This window comes from Zea mays, chromosome 5, assembly GCF_902167145.1.
Source record: "Zea mays cultivar B73 chromosome 5, Zm-B73-REFERENCE-NAM-5.0, whole genome shotgun sequence".
Taxonomy (NCBI): Eukaryota; Viridiplantae; Streptophyta; class Magnoliopsida; order Poales; family Poaceae; genus Zea; species Zea mays.
In genome coordinates this window covers 1,392,470-1,414,190 of record NC_050100.1, presented here as the reverse complement: position 1 = coordinate 1,414,190, position 21,721 = coordinate 1,392,470, and the positions used below count along the sequence as shown (strand labels likewise).

At 43.4% G+C, this 21,721-nt stretch overlaps 3 protein-coding genes across 5 annotated transcripts; all 3 read left to right on the top strand.

Annotated features, from left to right (window-relative positions):
- Positions 1-6,099: 6,099 nt before the first annotated feature.
- On the top strand, positions 6,100-12,248 carry LOC103627942 (uncharacterized protein DDB_G0284459). 2 transcript variants are annotated; one of them, XM_020537815.2, is made up of 3 exons: positions 6,100-6,717; positions 9,530-10,967; positions 11,088-12,248. In XM_020537815.2, the coding sequence occupies exons 1-3, from the start codon at positions 6,616-6,618 to the stop codon at positions 11,561-11,563; spliced, it is 2,016 nt and encodes a 671-aa protein (XP_020393404.1). In that variant the 5' UTR covers positions 6,100-6,615; the 3' UTR covers positions 11,564-12,248. The 2 variants fall into 2 exon arrangements, with proteins under 2 accessions (XP_020393404.1, XP_035814805.1); XM_035958912.1 differs by having other exon boundaries at positions 11,114-11,240.
- Positions 12,249-13,978: 1,730 nt separating this feature from the next.
- On the top strand, positions 13,979-17,094 carry LOC100383900 (uncharacterized). Its single transcript, NM_001362222.1, has 6 exons — positions 13,979-14,085; positions 14,185-14,513; positions 14,646-15,297; positions 15,429-15,628; positions 15,736-15,980; positions 16,070-17,094. The coding sequence occupies exons 2-6, from the start codon at positions 14,230-14,232 to the stop codon at positions 16,864-16,866; spliced, it is 2,178 nt and encodes a 725-aa protein (NP_001349151.1). The 5' UTR covers positions 13,979-14,085; positions 14,185-14,229; the 3' UTR covers positions 16,867-17,094.
- Positions 17,095-19,055: 1,961 nt separating this feature from the next.
- On the top strand, positions 19,056-21,721 carry LOC100286207 (uncharacterized). Of its 2 annotated transcripts, none has more exons than XM_035968116.1 (8): positions 19,056-19,235; positions 19,458-19,523; positions 19,624-19,676; positions 19,886-19,913; positions 20,438-20,512; positions 20,785-20,949; positions 21,163-21,252; positions 21,379-21,721. In XM_035968116.1, the coding sequence occupies exons 1-8, from the start codon at positions 19,221-19,223 to the stop codon at positions 21,466-21,468; spliced, it is 582 nt and encodes a 193-aa protein (XP_035824009.1). In that variant the 5' UTR covers positions 19,056-19,220; the 3' UTR covers positions 21,469-21,721. The 2 variants fall into 2 exon arrangements, with proteins under 2 accessions (XP_035824009.1, NP_001152567.1); NM_001159095.2 differs by having other exon boundaries at positions 19,126-19,235; positions 20,785-20,889; positions 21,379-21,671.

Below are 21,721 nucleotides of genomic sequence, written 5' to 3'. Positions count from 1 at the left end.
GATCAGAGCAACAACACGCAAGTCGCAACAAGAGCTCGCAACACAACTCAAAGAGTTCGCAACTCAACAAGAGCTCTAGATGCTATCACAATGAAACGAATGCGTGAGATCAATGTCTTGGTGCTTAGGAATGTTGTAGGAATGCTTGGTGTGCTTGGTGTCACCCTCCATGCGCCTAGGGGTCCCTTTTATAGCCCCAAGGCAGCTAGGAGCCGTTGAGAACAAACCAGGAAGGCCATCTTTGCCTTCTGTCGTCGGGCGCACCGGACAGTCCGGTGCACACCGGACACTGTCCGGTGCACACCGGACACTGTCCGGTGTCCGATTTATTTCCTTAAACAGCGCAGCCGACCGTTGCAGATCTGGCGCACCGGACAGTCCGGTGCCTCCTTCCGACCGTTGGCCAGACCACGTGTCGCGCGCAGATTCCGCGGCCGACCGTTGGCTCGGCCGACCGTTGGCTCACCGGACAGTCCGGTGCACACCGGACAGTCCGGTGAATTTTAGCCGTACGCCGTCGGCAAATTCCCGAGAGCGGCGTCTTCAGGTCGAGGCAGCCTGGCGCACCGGACACTGTCCGGTGCACCACCGGACAGTCCGGTGCCCCAGACCGAAACAGCCTGTTGGCTGTACACAGCCAACAATCTCCTTTTCTTCTTCTCTCTGTTTCTAGCACTTAGATAAATATATTAGTACACAAAACCAATGTACTAAGGCTTAGAAACATACCTTTGCTCTAGATTTTCACTTTGTTCATCCATGGGCATGAATCACATTTAAGCACTTGTGTTGACACTCAATCACCAAAATACTTAGAAATGGCCCAAGGGCACATTTCCCTTTCACATATACTAGTAAGTGGAAAATGGTCAAAGGAAAACAAACAAATGGGAAAACTGTCAAAGGAAAAAAAAGACTAGTTCCTAGACCCATTTTGTTCTCGATATTAAACCTGGACAGCATAATATTTCTGCTCTCAAAACCGTTTAAGTTATTCCTCTACATGTTAGAGGTAGTTTTCAAGACAGTTTCATGTTTTGTAGTTTAAAGTTTTAGGGCCCGTTTGGCACAACTCCAGCTCCTGATTCTAAGCGAGGATCTGGATGAGCCGTGCCAAACGGGTATTTTTTTAAACTGATTCTCGTGTGGAGCCGAAAGATTAGGAGTCGTTTTTGTGAAGAAAGGTGAGATCTAAAAAAACCTGCTCCACCCTCCCTTAAAACAGCTCATCAACCAACCAAATATGGACCTCCACTTAAAGTTTGATCGAAATTACCCGCAATTGCCATTGGACAAAAACATAACGAGCCAATTTATGGATTAAACATTTGAGACCATTTTATGCACTACTATGATGTGAATATTTTATATGTTATTGTTTTATATTTTTTCCCCGTATATGCATCCTACTTATTGGTTTGTAACAAAGGTGAACTACAAAGGGTAAAACAGACAATCGCCATAGACCACCAACTCTCAGCAGACAAGAATCAATTTACTTACCAAACGGTTTTAAAAATGATTATGATTCTCTAGGAGAATTAGGAGGATCAGCTCCTCACGAGGATCAGGACCAGGAGCTAAAGAATCAGGAGCTGGAGCTTTGCCAAACAGGCCCTTAGTAAATACCTATTAAAACTTTTGAACTACAACGGTGCCTCTAGGTTTCTAAATATTTCAAATATAATTGGAGATACATAAAAAAAATAAAAAATCAAATGTTGTTAAAAACTATATAAGTTTTGAAATATATATATATATATATATATATAGCTATAAAGAGATAAAATACCATAAATGAAATTTTGCAAACATTGTATTATTGTCTACCGTTATTTTTAGATCTTGAGATAACACAAGTATGAGATGCAACATGCATTCACAAAATGCAAACAAAAAATAACAGAGAGAGCTGAGGAGGCATCTATTTCTAGGGTTTTCTCATGATCTTTGAAGCTTAAACAAATTTTTGTGCTTTAAAAAAACTATCAGGTGAGTGCATGTAAGGCTATCCCAGCATCTTTCACGTCCATATACATGATATGTTGACCATAAACTAATTTGAGGTGGTGTGAATTGGGCAATTCCCAAGGGCGAGTGGGTGACTCTTGATGACGAGTGGGGATCTCTCGATGGCGAGTGTGTGTGGCATGTCGTGATAATTCCCTCCGCTAGTGTAGTTCAAGGGTGGTCATCCGCTTAGGTGAAGCGTAAGGAGTACAGTTGGTTCGACCACAATACATCTTTCTCGCCACCGGTATTCTTGAATCTGGAGTTTTCATCCTTGCAGGAGGCGATATGGAAGCTGGTGAAGACAGAAGATTTGTGGTTCATTTTGTGATTCGTTGTTTGATATGAACACAAGAGGTTTTGTATTTGACGAAGTGACCGAGGATGGGTTGAAGTTGAAGCTTCCTTTGATTGAATTATGATGAATATTTTGAGGGAATAGGTTTGAAGTCGAGGACAGGTGAGGTTGAAGATGGTGAGAAGGGGGATTTCAAGCGGTGTTGATTAACACATAAGGTATTGTTCGATTATTCCCATTGCATAGGAGTTGGAGGAGATTGTGAGGTATTAGTCTATATGGATTGAAATACACTTAATCATCTATTATCCATATAGGTTGGGATTAAAATGAACAGATCACACATTGAAAGTTATAATGAGAATTATAGGCCCACGTTTCCAGCATGTTTTAAAAAGGAATGGGCAACAACCATGGGGCTCTTTGGGTTATAAAAGGACCCCTATGTGTCTTCCTTTAATACACCAGACACTCCCAAGTGGCATATAAAGTGTAGAATCGTTCTATACTCCCTCTCGTGTGTACTTCTCTCCAAATCTAGTGTTGGTGAAGTTATAAGTGAAAAGAGAGATGAGAAGTGTTGCTGACATGTAGAGCAAGCAAGAAATGTTACTCTATCAGAGTGTTGTGAAGAATTGTAAATAGTCGTGGCTCTGCTGTAACCGTCATCAACAATAGTGGAATACTCGGTTCGTCATTTGGTGGCGAATTTGAGCAAATGAATGAAGGAGTTGAAATATACTCTAAACCGGGTTGTCTAACTCTAACGTGGATGCAGACAACCATTTCAGACTTGACCAAACTATGAGATAAATCCCGGTGTCTCTGTCTCTCTGTTTTATTTTATTACTTGATTTATTGATTGCACTTCTCTGCTTATCTTTGGTGTAAGATGCTTGTGAAGTGCAGGATCTTTTGAGTTAGGAACTTCAATTTCGCTGCGGTATACTCGACTCGACTATATTCAGCTATGTACATCGCTTCGAGTAGAGAAAGAAGTTCTAAGTTTTTTGTGTTCGTTTTTTATCCATCCATTCACCCCTCTATGCGACATCCAAATTCGTGTTCCCACAAATGGGAACTTCCAGTTACTTCAACGGTTGCAAGTCATGTCTATATGTTGTGGTCTTCAATACACTTTGTCTCTTTTCAGACTGATCAGCCTCAACCTCTAGCAAGGTCATCTTCTTCAACTTGGCTTTAGGTACCTGAGTCCTCTTGACCTTTTCCCTTGCTTTTGGTCCCTCGAAGTCCTTCTTGCATTCGCCCTTAATTAGAACGGATGTCTATAAGACATGTACATTGATTTCCACTTAATCAATGTCGACCATTCATCTTATTCACTTGTGATATTCATAATCCATATTCACCTCGGCTTATATGGAATATCACATCTTCCACATGTGTTTGAACCTTACATGCTCCTCGCTAGGAACCTATTCAACACCTAGCACACTTATCAGTCGTTTATTTGTGTTGTCACCCAAAATACCAAAAACCATAATGGACCTTTCACAACTCTTACGGTGTGTTTGGTTGTAGTGGTAGAACGAGATGAGATAGAACGATTCCTTAAATAAGGTTGTTTGGTTCAGGGTCAGGTGTTGGGACAAGACTATCTTGGTGTTGTCCCCAACTGCGCCTCAAAATTGGAGGGACGAGAGAGGACACCAAGGGACATCCATATCCTGCCTATCCCCAGCCGTCCCGCAACCAAACACATCCTTATTGAAACACGAGAGATAAGTAGAAACACACAAGAACACAAGCACACCACTAAAATGTCAAAGAACATGAGCGTAAAACCAAATCAAAGCTCTCTCGTGCGAATACTAACGCTCGGATCACTTTGGCGTGTACTACAAATAATTGTAATGAAAGACAATGCTCTTGAGTGAATAGGTGTGTTGAGAAGGTTGGTTTGGGGGTATATTTATTTTCCCAAGGCCCCAAGTATCCGTTGGAAGGAGCATGCATAGACCTGATATGTGCAGACGTACCGAACCAAGAACAGTAGTAGCAGTCCTAGGATCATATTTGGCGCTTCCCAAATACATGTGACATCGGACTGGTCTGGTCCACCACCGAGGCGCCACATGCCAGGTAGCCGTTGGAGATGTCTGTTGGAGCCGAGGTAGTCATTACCCACGAAGTCTGGTGAGCCATTTTTAATTTTCTCGAGTGTAGCTTATTTGCAAAAATAGAGGTCTGGTGTGTCAGGCCACCGAGGCTTCCTACATGCGCCTCTAGAAAATTGGTTCGATGCACCCTCAATACCCATACAACTAAACTTGTATTTTCTCTTGATTTTCTACTCCAAAATCCTTTTCACTTAATCCAAAGGAATTACCATAACTTAGATAAACATTCTTAGTGTCAATCCAACCATGTATAAGCCATGTACTTATTTTATTTGATTATTCAACTTAATTTCTTGCACACCTATCTTAATTATATGCATATGCATATTTAACAAACATGTTAGTCCATATATTCTTGTGTTGAGCATTAACCACCAAAACATTTTATAGAAATAGCACAAAGGCACATTTTCCTTTCTCTTACAAAATTTATACCAATTAACATGTTATCTTTGCTCCATCTAGGTTGCTGTTAAAACAACGAAGAGAGAGTTACAGTCGGAAGAATGTGTTAGCCTACAGGAAGTGATGATGTTCTGTTTTGTCAAGCCAAATGGATCACATAAGTACTCTAGAGATACTGTATTGCAACTAATTCACCTTGGCATTGTGAAGCTGAAGGAGGAGACGATGAGAAACAATAAGCTGCTCTTTATATTTAAACACATGGTTTGGTTCTTGCTTCTTCTGGCTCAAACACACACATTGCTGACATGTCAATTTTTTTTTGTGATGGCTAACATGAGAACGACACTAAACATACTAAATTGTCAATGTAATTTCGGTTATATTAGCCACAAAATCACTTCACCTATGTTTCTTCATTAAATAATTGAACATAAATATTTATATTTGTGATGTATTATGCTAACTTAGGGTCTGTTTGGGTGAGCTTTACTTCAAGAATTTTAAGTCTATTTTAGCTTCTTCTATCTAAACAGGTCAACCTCCATAAAATTTAGTTTAAAAAAACTAAAACTAGAGACCAGTTTTATGAAATTTTTGAAGCTTCTCAAAGGGTGTCTTCTCATAAAGTTGCACAATAATTACCCGCCGTGTCATTGGTTACATGACTTATCGATTCAGCTCTCTTTCTCCACCTGCTAATCATCAAAGTAATTAAGAAAAATCACACAAATTAATTGTATTATAGAAGCTAGATTATATGTGCAAACCAAACATTCTTTAACCCGCTTACCAATTTTTTGAAGTTGTTTTTTTAAGTGAAAAACCAAATTTGCAAATTTTTAAGTGAAAGTGAAACCCTACTAAACAAAGCCCGAGTGAGAACTGTATACTTCTCTCACATGAAACATTGGGTTTTCTAAGCTGCTTTTTTATTACATGCATCTCAATATTCTTTATGTAGTTTGTTCCTTGTTGAAATGTCACTTGATTTTTTCTGTTGAGAAGGCGATATACGGAACTTTATGAGCCAAATACTGCAAGGTATACGGATTTGACTCTTGCAGCCAAATACTGCAAGACAGTTGTGAAGCTAGGAAAGAGGGCAGGGGCGGCACATGACTACGAGTAGTCCATACAAAGAAAGGAAAAGAAAATATAAAACCGCAAAATAACAGGGACCACAGGTTTGGCTTGTGTTGGGCAGCCAAAGGCAGCCCAGACCAGCAGCTGGGTGGGTGGGTCCCGGTCTCCGGCCTCCATCCTACCCGCCGTGCTATATAATCCCCACCCGGTTGTCCTCTGTCCGGTTTCCTCTCCCGTTCCCCTCTTGCCGCGGCGGTGTGCCCCAATCGGCCAATCCTCCTATTCTCCCCCTCACCTCCTCAACCCTACTCCGACAACAGCGGGCGCTGGGAGCAAACGAAAACTAAAACGAGTGAGATCGCGGCGCCCGATTCTGTCGCGGTCGCGCGGGTGGCCGGATTGGATTGGATCCTCGGACCCCCGCGCGCGCGCGGAGGGCAATTCGGGCACAGATCCCCGCGATTCCGTCGCCGGAGGCGGGCATGAGAGGCCGGAGGGCATGCCTGTGGTGGTTCCTGGCGCAGGACGAGTGAGCCGGTGGCGGCGGGTGGAGGAGGACCTGTTGCTTTGAGCCTGAGAGGTGCAGTCGTCAAGGAGGAGGAAGAGGCGGCGGCGGCGGCGGCGGCGGCGGCGGCGGGGGTGGGTAGGTGATCCGAGGCCCGAGGCGGCCGTGCCATGTCTCGCTGCTTCCCGTTTCCGCCACCAGGATATGCCAAGACCGCGCGCCCCGACGGCCAGCTAGCCTCGCACCTGCAGCAGCAGCAGCAGCTTGACAAGGTGGAACAACACCCCCCGCACTCCTCCTACTGCACCTCGCCTTGCCCTGCCCTGCCCGGCTGGCTCGTTCACTGATCGATCACCCCCGCGCCCACTCGTGCCACTGACTATCTCGATAGGATGGACTGACTTGGGCTGGGCGCTTACATGTTAATTCTATTTGGTGTCTCGGCCTTAGCTCACATTCTATTGGGGGATACGGTGCCAGGGCAGGTTAGTTAGGGTTCCTGTCTGAGAAATTCTAGTAGTGTTTGAGTTCCCATAGCTGAGATCGCGGGTGGTACAGGATCCATAAGGCATTCTATGGTGTATTCTTTCCAGTTTGGCGATTGCGGGAAACTAGGAAACTGAATCAGTATTTGCTCTTTTTCCTAAAGGACTGTGCATAGTCAGCGGAAGTCGGTTAGCGCCTAAGTGTGAAAGACTCTAGTAGCCTTAGGCGTTACAGGATCCACAATGTGTTACTTGGGGATCCTTTTTGGCTGTTTCAGTGATTAACATAGACTTGGAAAGAGCTTGTTTTGCTGAATTAGTATTCAATACTTCACTAAGGAGTGTCCCTGTTTATGTGAGATGCTAGCTAGGGCCGTGTGGGGCAAAGTTGGAAGTTCCATCTGGATGCATCAATGAAAAAAAAATACTGGTTTGGGATGCATTAGGATTGTGGCTTACAGGATTTTATTTGGTATCTGCCTTGATCCACATTCTGTTTGGGCGATACAGAGTTAGGGCCGGTGGGTCAGGGTCACTGTCTGAGAGATCCTAGCGGTGTTTGAGTCCCCGCAGTTGAGATCATGGGCGTTACAGGATCAATGAGGATTGGGTGAGACTAGGAAAGCGTTAGTCTTGCTGAATCAGTATTTGCCCTTTTTCCTAATAACTGTCCAGAGTTAGCAGAAGCTGGTTAGGGCCTCTGCGTGAACGCCTTTAGCAGCGTAAGGCGTTACTGGGGGGGGGGGTCTTTTTTGGCTGCTTAAGTGATTGATATAGATTTGGAAAGAGTTTGTTTTAATGAATTGATATTCAATACTTCACTAAGGAGTGTCCCTTTTCACATGAAATGCATAAGTAGGGGTGCATGTTTCACAAAGCTGGATGTTTTTATCTGAGTGAACCAACAGAAAAAGTACTGGTTATTTGTTGAGGTTGGCCTTGCAGGTTAAGTTTTAGCACAATTATCATGCCAATGAAATTTACTTTTGAAAAGCAAAACAATACGATTACCATGGTTAAAAAACTGTCTACTTGTGTGCAAACTAAACTAGGATGTGAATAAATGCTACATTTAGTTGTTATTTCTGGTAGCTACCAACTGCAGGAAAATACGTTCAACCCATCAATAGAGAGTACACCATCTTGCGTCAATATCTTTTCAACTATAGTTTAAGGCCAACAAGAAGAGTTAGATTGGCTAATTTGTTTATGTTTTATTGTCATTTCATGATTCATGACATGGCGGGCTCCGGGCTATGCTTTAGACATTTAATCAGTATATTCCCTGTTTTGGACTTGTTATGTGTCCTTATCCTTATATGAAATCAGCACCAGGGCACCATAGAGGTTATCATGAAATCGCTAGTGTCATAAAGTAGCTACATTTTGCTGTATTTATCGGCTTGGGGTCCTTATATCATTGTTCTTGGCAACTCAAGTTATGTATCCCTACAAGACACATGCTTTATTCTTGCTATGTGTTTTAGACTCCACATGCTTTTTTTTTGTCTTCCAACAGTTGATTATAGCTAAATGGACAAACTAGAAATATGGCAGGAAACAGTACAGTTTGGATTGCTAGCTAGTGTCCAATAAAATGTTTTAATATGCTTAGCAATGCAAAATTACTCCCTCGATCGCATTGGAATGTATGAACCAATTACCAGTGCACTAAAATCTAGAATGTCATTACACTTACACATCAGTATCATGTAATTTGAATCTTGTAGGCCTGTAGTGTTTATTAAGATGTATAAATGTTGCTTAGAGGTTTGGTTGTTGAAGAAGTTTCTCGATCATGTTCGTTATGTGTGCTATGGGTAGGCTTAGCCGTAGGCATTGCAAAAAATTAGACGTGTAAAAATGTGATGATTTAGACTTTTTAGCCGATCACTATTGTTTTGTGGAATAGATTGTGTGTATTTCAGACCTCGCATGGCCTGTTTAATCCTTCTATGCATAATATGGATGGAGCCTAATAAAAATGTGCATAGGGGTTAACCTATTTTGTGGTTATTATTGAAGATGAAGATATTGACTTGAGAGCGCATAAAGTACTGTAGTTATCTTGTGCCTCCCATAGTTCATAGGCCAAAGTTGTAGTTGGAAAATCAGCTATCTGCTAATGTATTTCCAATTTTTAGAACTGGGTTCAAAATTTCAAATGTAACATGTCTCTTGCACATATGCTAAGGTAGAAGTACTAATAGTGTATCAATATAGTTTAATGATCTGTATTCATATCCATATACTTAGCATATTTTTTGTACAATAGATACACCTTTATTTACATCTGACACAAATGTGATGAGATGAAAAGTCGAAGTGAACTAGTAGAAATCAGTGAACAAGTTATTAGGTAATAACTTGTCATTCGGTATGCTTTTAGGCAGTGTGGCCTTGGATAGTTGTGTGGATGGAGTTTTGATTTCACTTTTCGTCCATTAACATCGCTGTTTATCAATTTGTACATTATAGTTAATGGTTATTTTATGTACTGTGTTTCACTAGTGCATGCTCCTGGCCTTTTTTAAAAAAAATCCATTTGCTAGTTTTTGTGGAATTGGTGTTTACCTTGGAAACAATATTCTCATCTCAGGAGAAACAAAAGGAGAAGAAGCATAAGAAGGACAAGAAGGACAAAGTTAGAAAAGAAGGTAAAGAAAAGAAGGACAAGGACAGGAGTAAGGATAAGCACAAAGATAAGAAAGACCGAAAAGAAAAACACAGAGACAAGAAAAAAGACAAGAGCAAAGATAAAAGCAGGGATTCAGGTGAAGGAATTGAAAGAAATGACGAGGCTCACCATGGTCAGAAGGTTGGAGAGAGCAGCAGGAGATCCGAAGAAATTAAGGATCTTAAATTCAGGGAGGACTTGGTCAGAGACGTACAGGATGAGAAAGGGGCGGCGAGTCGACCTAGTGAAAATTATGGTGTTTCAAATGATCGAAATCGCAAAGGCTTCAGTGCTTCACCCGCGATGGAGACTGAAAGGTTTGCGCTTAATAAAGTGCATATTCAGTCTAGTAATGCTCCAAGGAAAAATGAGGGACTGGTACAACAGAGCATCAGTGCCAATCGACAAAAGAATGGGACATCAATACGGCATTCTGAAAGCCTCACCACTTTTGCTCAAAGAACTGTGGGTGGCTTTCCACCAGCACCTTCAACGGAGGAAAAATTCAAAGCTGCAAGGCCTTTATCCAATACTGAAGCTGCACCCAGAAAAGAGGGGATTGGACAGCGAATCAGTAACATTAGCATATTGGTTCCAAAGAGAACTGAAAACACAAACAGAGATGTTGCGAAGAAAGAAGTTGGGACCTCCTCTCCATTGCCTCCAAATCCTGCTAATGCTATGCATAAGGGAAATGACAAGGTTGGTAGGCCAATGGAGAACACACAAGTACCCATGCAGAGATTTGGCAGCCCATCGATGTCAACTGCAGCAGTGGGGATGGACAGAGGAACACCTAGGTCATCCATCCCAAGCCCGAGCATTACAATCCGGAGACCGAATGGAATTGTACGGCCGCCTAAAAACATTTCTGTCTCTTCTAAGAAACCTGATGCAGGAGACGTTTCACCTGCTATTGGTAAGGAAAAGGAACAAGGTGGAAGGTTGCTGCAAGCAAATATTTCAACTGATCAGAAACTGGTTATGTCAAAACCACCAGCTGTGGAGAAAGCTGCACACGGAAGTGCTGAAAGGACGGAGAAGGTCAGCAGAGATGGGGTGCCTGATGTTGCCAAGAAAGAGGACAAAAAGAGTGACCGGCATGAGAAAAAGAAAAGGAAAGAGAAAGATAAACACAAAGAGAGGAAAAAGGAGAAAGAGGCAAAGAAGGAGAAAGAGAAGCATAATTACAAGGAGCATGATAAGACAAGAGAGAACAATATAAGTTATCCGGTAGATAGTCTTAACTTGAAGCCCTCGGCCCCTCCTGTAGCCCCACCAGTTGATGGTGGAAAATCTGTTGTGCCCGATGAGAACCTGAAGAAGCGAAAGAATCATGAAACGAATGGTTACCTACAAAGTGAGTTCCTAACTTTCTTTTCTTTTTGGCACTTAAAAAGCATATGTAGTATTGTATGACACCACTATCCTTTTTTTTATGGTGCTTTATATATTATATAAGACTTCTGATGCTATACAGACCATCTTGAAATGCGGCCTACAAAGTTGCCGAGACCAGCCCTCCCCATCAATCTTGTGGAGAATGGTACAGCATCTCATGTAGCCGCGCCACTCTCTTCTGTGAAGCCAGAAGCCATTATCAATAATATTGAAAAGGCTGAAAGGCTGCACAAGGAAGAGAAGATGAATGGCAACCAACAGGCTGAGCGAGCTCCAGTCGATCCGGTGGCTGCCTATGAGAATGGCATAACTTCTAGGAAGTCGCCTCACCCCGACTGCAAGTATCTTAGCCAGATATACAGCGTTCCTGAAGCACCTCAAATGATGGAATTGCCTGGGCAGGAAGGTGAGGACTGGCTGTTCGACCGAGGTGGCACCAAATCAAGGAAGCCCAGTTCAGCGGCTGAGGCTGATGAAGCCCCCCAAGTGTGGGCTCAGGCTCTGAAAATTGACCAAGCTGATGTCATTGCTTTACCATACGTGGTACCCTTTTAGGCCATGTTCGTTTGATCCCAAAACCATAGGGATTGAGGGGGATTGGAAAGGATTGGAGAGGACTTTGACTTGTAGGGGATTTAATCCCCCTCAATCCCTATGGATGAGCACAAAACGAACATGACCTTAGCCGAGTGACAAAGTAGCTGAGAAACTGAGCAACACCCGCTCAGCATGTGGGGATGTTGCTCCCAACTCTGTCTCCATAGGCTGGGGCGTGGCCCAGCTGAGCTGAGGCTGAGGCTGAGGCTGCCAGGAGGTTGGAATCTGTAACGGAGTGGATAGGTGTTATCGCTGCACAATTTTGATCCCTAAGGTGTAATAGCATTTTGAATACCGAAGTGTACATTAGAGAAGAGCGGGTGCGGTGGGGGAGAGGACAGGAGAGGAGAGGGAAGACTTGAGATTCTTCATTTATACTAGTAGTCGGATGGATTTGAGCTGCTGCTGGCACCTGACCCTCCTCCTCCTCACCTTCCCTGTGTATATAACAAACTCTAGCTAGCTTACATAGATGCTGATGTGGCGGTTGAGGTTTGTAATTTTATTCTATCCAACGGCGGCGTTGATGTTGAGGTTCTGTTCTCTCATAGATATATAGTGTCGTGTCACATTGCTGAGTTGTTTTGTTTATCAAACTGCTTGCTGAGTTTTGAACTACCAATAATAACACCACCATTTGACACTTTGGCATCGATCAGCTCGCTGATATTCTGTTGCGTGTTGCAAACTGTTTAAGCTGGCTGGCTTTGGTCGTTTAATCCTAGACCTCATATACGTGGGAGCCTTCGACTAAAATAGCTCTCGCACTAAAAGTGTGTTTGGTTATACTGTCTGCCAAAATATTTTGTGCTTTGTACTGTCATGTGAAAAGGCTGCTTGCTGTGAACAAAAAGAAAAATAAAGTTAAACAGTTTTTTACTTTTTTGAAGCAGAAACAGGTTCCAAGCATCCAAGAGCTTACCCATACTCATATCCATATTCAAACTCCACTCTACGAACAGTGCAATCTACTGCAAAACAGTTCAAGTGCTTTTAGGTAAACTATAGTTAAACCGCTGGAGACTGTCTAAATGTACGAAATTATAGACTGAAAGCAGAAAAAAGTTTTTTTTTCCTTTGTAACTCCCTCCATGGGTCTGCAGGATTAGACATTAGACCCTCTGCAACAATCTATCCATAATTAAACAAAAACATTGTTTTACATTGTTCTGCATTGTTCGTAGAGTGAAGTTTGAATATAGGTAGGTGAACAGGTAAGCTGTTGGAGATAGATATTAGAGTCTGAGAGACTTAGGTTAAGCTGATGTTTGGTTCCTTTAAGGCCTCATCTAGAATGCAGGAATAGAACAAATGTAGGAATGGAGTTGTATGACAATTATAATCCTACGAGATTTTAAAAATATAGAAAAACTTCTAAATAAAGTGTTTGGATGTAACAACACATGAAGAACACAAGAATTAGAGGAGGGAGATAGACACAAGGGAAGTTTCCAAGAGGGTTGACCACTTGTTAGAAATCCTCTAAAATCTTACTAGAATGAGCTAGGAATTTTATGGGACTGTAAGAACTAAATCCTTTGTTCCAAAGGGCTACATAGAAAATTTTCCTCTAAATTTCCTGTACTTTCCCTTTGTTCGCTCTATATTGAAATATAGAGCTCAATATATAAAAAACAGCTCAAACAGTGCCATATTTTACATTTTTTTATCAAAAGAATATATGATACACTATAAAGTGATCCAAACATACTACACCTCAAAATAGTGTCACTATCCTTGTTTTTTCTACATCATCCTCAATATTTTCCCCTATAATATATGATTTAAGGCTTAACTATTGGAGCATAATTTGTTTTTAATGCCCTAAGCACTTTAAATAATAATACATCTATACTTAAATATTTATGGTCTGCTAGTCTTTTTTAAACTAAAACGTGATAAATAAGGAAGAACGGATAGACCACACACTATAGACCTCTTTGATACTTTGGCGGCTCGTTCAACTCACGAGAGACAGAACACAGCCTGAATTATTTAGGCAGCTATTCGTTTAACGCAACTGCTGTTCACATCCCATCAAGCTGGCAGTAGATTGTAATCGATCTCTCCCACGGTATCCCTCCCTCCAATAATCACAAGCTGCACAAGCCTCTTTTGTGAGCTCACCACAAATTTTACCATGGCTCAATGGCTGTCCTCAGTTCTCAAAAGAAGGCCTAATTTGGAGTCAGATGATTTTCCTCCATATGTTCGGAGCTATTCGCAAAGGATATTTTTCTCAACATCTGCACTCTCGATCAGCCCAATGTTTATGTAAGCCCTATTCCAGGCCCACGTAAATTTCTAATGGACCTTATCCAAACATCTCTCTCGTGGCCCAGGCCCAAGCAAGCCTTTTCTTCTCCCGTTCACCTCCTCTCTCTCTCCCCCCACTCTCGGCGACCGACTGGGCTACCGCCGCCGCCGACGCCGCCATCCGCCAGTCGTCAGGTGCCCAGGTCTTCACCCCCGGGCACCAGGTACGCGCACCCCTTCTCCTACCTCCCGTTCTCTTCCCGCTGCGCGAAACCGAGCATCCAAACCCTAACACAGGTCCGCCCCTGGTTCCCGTTCTTCAGCGCGCAATATCAGTCTCGCCAGCCGGTTGTCCAAGTTGAAAGAGGATGGGGCAGGAGACGGAGGTGGTGCAGTCGGTAAGCGACCTCCCGGTGCAGGACCCTCCAGGAGAGGAGTTCTCCGCCGCCGACCTCGCCTGGGTCAAGTACGCCACCTCCGAGCACCACCGGGACGACGTCGCCCTCATACCCTACGACCGGATGGAGGCCTTCATCGCCGGCGAGAGCAACAACCCCGAGTGCCCCACGCGCTTCCACATCGAGCGCGGCCGCAAGCGTGAGAGGGGCAGCCTCAGGGAGTACCGGAGTGACGAGTACCTCCTCTACAGGATGTACGTCTGCCCTGCCCTGCTCTGCTCTGCTCTGCTCTGCTTTGCTCAGCACATTCCTTTTTGACTCCTCAATGGCCCGCTTCCTAGAGAGTAGAGCCAACCAATCTTGACCTGTGTTAGAGCTAATTCCAGGTATTGGTGCTCCTTTGGCCCTGAGAATTATGGGGAGGGAGGGACAATCTTGCCTAGCAGAAAGTACAGGCTCAACACGAGGAACCGTGCTGCACGCCCGCAGTCGATGCGTGGCTGCACCTGCCATTTCACCATCAAGAGGCTCTATGCTCGCCCTTCCCTGCTGCTCATCATCTACCACGAGAGGCGCCATGTCAACAAGTCCGGCTTCATATGCCATGGGCCCCTCGACAGGGATGCCATCGGGCCTGGCGCTAGGAAAATGCCCTACATTGGGAGTGAAATCCAGCAGCAGACCATGTCATTGATCTACCTCGGTGTTCCAGAAGAGAACATACTGCAGACACATATCGAAGGCATACAGCGCTACTGTAGCAAGGATGCCAAGGTTGATAACCTTGCCTCTCAGTATGTCCAGAAACTTGGGATGATCATCAAGAGATCGACACATGAGTTGGATCTGGATGACCAAGCTAGCATCAGGATGTGGGTTGACAGAAATAGGAAGTCTGTATTCTTCTACCAGGATTCAACTGAGGCAGATGCCTTTATTTTGGGGATTCAGACACAATGGCAATTGCAGCAAATGATGCGCTTTGGCCATCAGAGTCTTTTGGCTTCTCATTCCTCATTTGGTGTAAGCAAGCTAAAGGTATCTTGCTTGCCTCCATGATATCTAAATATATAATTTCAGATCACTTTTCTATATGTACATTGGAATGTCTAATTCTGTCATTAAGGACATGTTTTATGGTTTGTTTGACATTTTACTCGCGGTGGCAGTATCCCTTGCACACGCTCCTTGCATTCGACTCAAGGCAGCACGCTCTTCCAGTTGCATGGGTCATAACCCGCTCAGTTACTAAGAAGGACACATTGAAATGGATGAGCACACTTACTGATCGAATACATTCTATAGATTCCACATGGGGAATTGGTGGTTTTATCATTGATGACCCGGCTTCAGAGCTGGGTCCAATCAGGTATGACATTGGCTTGTAACTTTAGCTGTGACCATCAACTCCTAATCATTTAAGCTGTAGACAGCTAAACATGTCGTTGCTACAGTAGCTTGTTGCCCTTGTTCCAGGGAGGTGTTCGCCTGCCCAGTTCTGTTCTCCATGTGGCACATCAGAAGAACCTGGCTTAAAAATGTAATCAAGAAATGCAGCAATGTTGAGGTGCAGCGGGAAATTTTTATCCTACTTGGCAAAACCATATGCAATATATGGAGTGAGAAAAACCCTATGGATGCCCTAGGGCAATTGTTTCAAGACTTTGTTGATCAAACAGCATTCATAAAATATTTCAAGTCATTTTGGGTTCCCAAATTGGGTAAGAGTTCCACTCAGTAATTTAGTAATGTACCTTGTCATGCAATTCCAATCCATCTTGTACATGCTAATGATGTTCCTCCTTGATAGAGATGTGGATCGACTCCATCCGAAATCTGCCATTAGCAAGTCAGGAGTCATGCGGTGCCATTGAAGGTTACCATCTGAAGCTGAAGGTAAAAGCATATGATGACGTGCAGCTGGATGCTCTTCAACGTGTGGACTGGCTAGTGCATAAGCTCACAACAGAGCTGCATTCGAGCTACTGGATCAACCTATTTGCAGACGAAAGCGGGTCATTTCCCGAGGTGAAAGCAGACTATATCGCATCCACGTCATGGCAAAGGGCACTCCAGATACCTGACGATGCTGTTACCTTCGACGACAAGGATCCTCTTGTAGCTAGAGTGGTCAGCCAGAAGGAAACCAGCCAGACACGGACTGTGTGGAGCCCTGGTTCTGAATTCTCTCTTTGCAATTGCTCGTGGTCGATGCAGGGTAACCTATGCAAGCACGTGCTAAAGGTCAACATGGTCTGCGGAGCACGCAAAGACTTTCAGCCCTCGCTGTCGTTCCAGTCGTTCCAGCATGTCCTGCTTGATCTGTGGCAGAAACCATTGGACGATTCGTTCTCGCTTGACCTCTCGGTAGCGCGGGTCATGCAGATGCAGGAGAAGATCAAACATGTGGCTGAGCTCGCCACCTCCAGTGGTATCGCCCAAGTTGCAGGGAAGTTGCCGATGCAATGGACAAAAAAGAGAGGGAGAAGAGTAGGCGTCAAGCCCACAAGCGCGCTGCTGCTTCCTCGTTCTAAGGGCAGTTTGCAGAAGGACTTGACCCCGAAGAACAGCAGGAAGAGGAAGAGGCTATCTAGATTTAAAGGGTAAAATGCGCCGCCTTTTCTTGTGGCGTCTCTGTAATTAGAGTATTAGACGACTACTTTTTTTGTTTTTGTTTATTTTTTGCCTGCTGTATTCCATTTCCTCAATTACCTCGGGGCTGACTGAGAACTTGCTCAGCGACTTCCACTTCCCTTATGTCTCCTAGTTTTAGGAACAAATACAATAGCTGTGCAGGCTGTAATGCGAAGCGACTGGATGGGTGGATGTTTTGATAGTTGCATTGAATACCTACATCATACATCATACTTGATGAGAAGTCCTAATATGGCTAAGCAACAGACCCGTATAAGTTAGGGCAATTTTTATGGCAGGTACATAGCGTAAATAACATAGATAGTTCGTAGAAATAACGTAAATAGTTCATAGAGATAGCATAAAACCCTGGCCAACCATTGAACCATGTCCCACGAGCAGACGCATGCATGAGGCTCCTATTTTTATGGTAGATCCAAAAATCATGATAGATCGTGTGAGTTTTCATTGCATGTGTAATAATTTTGGTAGGCATTTTCGTTTCCAACTCCATGCGGCTGATTTGATTTGAATGCTTTATTTCCTATATAAATATAGCATCTCTCCAACAGTCATGCAACTAGCAACATTAGAATCAGTTTATGATATATATTAATATTAATTATGTTACACAATGTATGTATTTATGCAATGTGGCACGCTACGTAAAAATCTATTTTGTGCTGAATATGCAAAAAAATATGATACCAAGAATGTGCGTTGAAAGAAAATATATTGGCATGTATGAAAACAAAAAATCTGATTTAAATGCTTTAATTTCTCCATAAATATAAGATCTCTCCAACAACCAATCAGCTAGGCTCGTTAGCACTAGTTTATGATATATATTGATACAAATTATACTACATTGTGTAGCTATTTATGCAATGCAGTACATTGCGTAAAAATCTGACATGAAGTGTACTGGTGGATAAAAACCTTCAGTTTTGAGCGTAAAAACCTGAAGTTATGAGCGTAAAATACTGATCCAATCTGAAAGTTCTTGCAAACCTCTTAATGTTGCTATAAATATGTATATAAAGTGACATAAAAATATGTATGTGATTGTATGTCGTCCCTCCTCCACGAACATGCATTCAGGCGTGTACCCCACCAGACACATCCATGATTCTATTTATTTGGCAGATCTTACCAATATGTCAACCATTAGGCACATGCATGCAGTTCATATTTTTATATATGCAGATCCGAAAACTATGGTAGGTCGTGGGAGTTTCTATTGCATGCGCACAAATTTTGAGGGTCATTTTCGTTTCTATGGCATACACACAAAAGTTGGATGACTGATATCGCGTAAAACATAAATTGTTACAGAAGGTCGCATAAGTACCTACACGGTATATCATATTTAATAAAAAAACTTAGTATGGACTCAACCAACAGCTGCATGCATAAACAAATGATTGGAGTAGGTCGTCACCGTAGGACGCCGTCGAAGCCACTGGATCAGAGGAGTTGTTCATCGAATGACGCCAGAGCCACCCATGCCTCACGTGTCGCCATCGTCGGAGATGACCACGCCTCGCTGAACCACCGGAGCAACCCACGTCTTCCGTGGCCACCATCGTTACTGCCGAAACCTATCGCGTCTCGCGCCACCGTCGTCGCGCACAGGGCCTAGGGTGCGCCGTCGCCGCTCGTCCACTTCAAGAGCGTCGTCGCCACTTGCCCGCCCGTCTCGGGAGCATCGTCGTCGCTCGATCCTAGGGAGTGTCGCCACCGGTGGCCTGGCTCGGGACGCCACCGCCGCTGGCCTCTAGGATCGCCACCGCCGCTAAAACTTAATCCATAGCGGTCTGGATGTGTTTTTATAGCCGCCCGAACCTGGTGCGGCTGAACCGGATGACATCGTTGGGCTAGAGCTTTCTATTATATATATTGCTTGTGTATGTCTAGAAGTGATGTTTAAATTGATCGCAATGTTGTTTTATTTTTTATATTCCATGCGGCAATGTTTTCACTTTTTACGTTTAATTCTAATTTGATTCGTTTTATCATCTAACTAGTCCCATTTTTTATGGTTTCATTTTTAATCCCGTTTCTGAAATAAAATATGAAAAAAACGGGAGGTAGGCTATCCCGAACCCGTTCGTTTTCTTCCCCTGTATTAGGCGAACATGTATACTTTCGTTTTTAAGGAACGGCCCAAGAAAACCGGCCCAGGAGAGGCCCCGTGGTCACGCATCAGGCCTGCTGCTTGTCTCGTTCACTCCTGCGTGATCTCTCTCCCTTCCGGCGACGCCTGGGCCACCGCCGCGGCCGCCCTACGCCAGGTGCCCAGGTTCTCGTCCGGCTCTTCGCCGGCGATGAGCACCCACCAGGTATGCCGACCCCTGCCTGCTGCGCGAAACGGAACGCCCGAACCCTAACTTAAGCTATCTGGCTATTCGTATTCGGATCTGATCGTAACTGCAAGTGTAGCGTATCCCCATTGTAGTATTACGCCTGCTATAACTTCAGTATCTGGCAAAAACTATCTTCGTTTCGGCGTGTGCTAGACACATCGACATCTCAAAACGTTAACGAGCGACTCTTTTTCGCAGGCCAATACGCTGCGGTTGTACCTCACCTGCATCCGGAACACTCTGGAGGCGGCGATGTGCCTCCAGGTATTCTCTTCTGCTTCTGCTCGAGGCTCCTCCTCCTGCTGCTGTTCCCAGTTCACCACGAGCGTAACGTGGATGGTTTGTCCTTTTGTTCTGGTACCAGAATTTCCCTTGCCAAGAAGTCGAGAGGCACAACAAACCGGAGGTGGAGCTCAAGTAAGTCATGCTGCAAGCAGGCAACAATGGTTGTTCAGTGCTCTTCTTCCTTGGCACATGTGCTTAACCTTCATAATTCATATCCCATTCCATGTTGACTCCTATAAATAATAACACAATTCTTGTTTGCTCGTGAATTTCCTAAAGGCTCATGCGGATATATCGTTTTGCCCTTACTAATCCATCTTCATTTTTAATCTTATTCACAGGACAAGCCCTGAACTTCTGCTGAATCCGGTGAGGGAGACTTCTTTGACAGTATCTTAAATTCATTTTACAACCCTTCATTATCGACCTTTATTTTCTTTTTGGAGACAGTGTGAGTGTGTTCTAATATGTACGAGGTAACTAAACCCAACATGGCAAAACATGGACTACTAATGATTGCAGTGCCGTCGTTTTTAGTTGGAACAAGTGCACTATTATGATACCAAGCTAAGAATCACGGACAGCTCTGTTTCATCGTTTAACATTCCTAAGTAAATTTAAGCTTGATTACTCAAGGCTGGATCTTCTTTTGACCTGCGATGGAATTTTCAGTGATTTATGTTTTGTGGAAAAAAATGGTTGCCGATATTTGTTAGAACATTTTTTTTACCAAGATACCACTTAAGATAAGTTGGTTGTTGTTGCCAAACCAATTAAGTATATGTTTGCTTGTAGATGTAACTTACATTATCCCTTATGCTTATTTGGAAGAGATTTATAAGTTCTGTTAATATTTTGAGAATTGTGACTCATACTCCTACATTTATGTACAGGTACTGATATGCCGCAACGAAGCAGAAAAATGCTTGATAGAGACTTCAATCAACTCCATACGAATAAGCATGAAGGTACACTGGAGAGCTTTGTGGGATTTTTCAATGGTTATTGGGGTATCAGTGCTGCTATACATTTGGCATATTATTTGGACGCTACTGTGATTTGATGTATGATTTGGTAGCAAAATTGTTAGAAAATATTCCTGATACAAACTAAAAAGGTGGACCCGATGGCAGTGTTTGGTGCCTGCTCACATGTGTTGCATCTGCTTGTGTTTAATACGTTTTGTCATGCAACCATTTGCTGTCTGGTATATACTTATAGCTTCTGATTGATCTGGCAGGTTAAGCAGGCAGATGAATTGGAGAACATTCTTGCCAAGAAGTTCCTTAGGTTTTTGTCAATGAGGGCAGAGGCATTCCAAGTGTTGAGGAGAAAACCGGTTCAGGTTTCCAACTTAACGTTGATTACCTTGAGCAGTGTTTTATGTACTAAACATGAACTACCTGTAAGGCACAGGGATACATCATTGTGGACAGCTGGATGATGGACCATATTTTTGCTAACATTTGTTGTACTAGTTTTCTCTCTCTCCCCTCTTATCTTGCCGTATTCCCACATAGAGCTCAGCTTTACCAAGTTATCAACATAACTGCTTATCCCTTCAGAAATCTAAATTGTTCACGACTGAACTGGTGGCAAATTATGCCTTATGTTTCAGGGCTATGATATCAGTTTCCTGATAACAAACTACCATTGTGAGGACATGCATAAGCACAAGCTCATAGATTTCATCGTGCAATTTATGGAGGTAAGTTCATACGCATAAGCATAGGCATGGCTTTGAGTTTGTCGCTTGTTCTCTTTTGGTCGATAGATGCAACGTTGTTTGTATGTTGGCAGCGTACTCACACTATTCTGCTTACATGAACCCCAGGATATTGACAAGGAGATCAGCGAGCTGAAGCTGTCAGTAAACACTCGTGGCCGGCTAGTGGCCACTGAATTCTTGAAGCAGTTCTTATGACTCGGCCATGGCCGTAGTCAGTGTTGATTATCATGGCCTGCAACTAAGCTGCCGTTCTGCAACAGCTTTAAGTTTTTTTTTATACGACAGCTCTTGTAAATGCCTTGCCAAAGATGCATTCGTGGCCCTGGGCCACCTGATTAACAGCTGACAATTGCAGTATCAGGACGCACATAGCGCTCTGAGATTGTTCATGTGATCAATTCCTGTGTTTTTTAATTATTCTTTCATTTGCAAGGCCTTCATTGTTTTT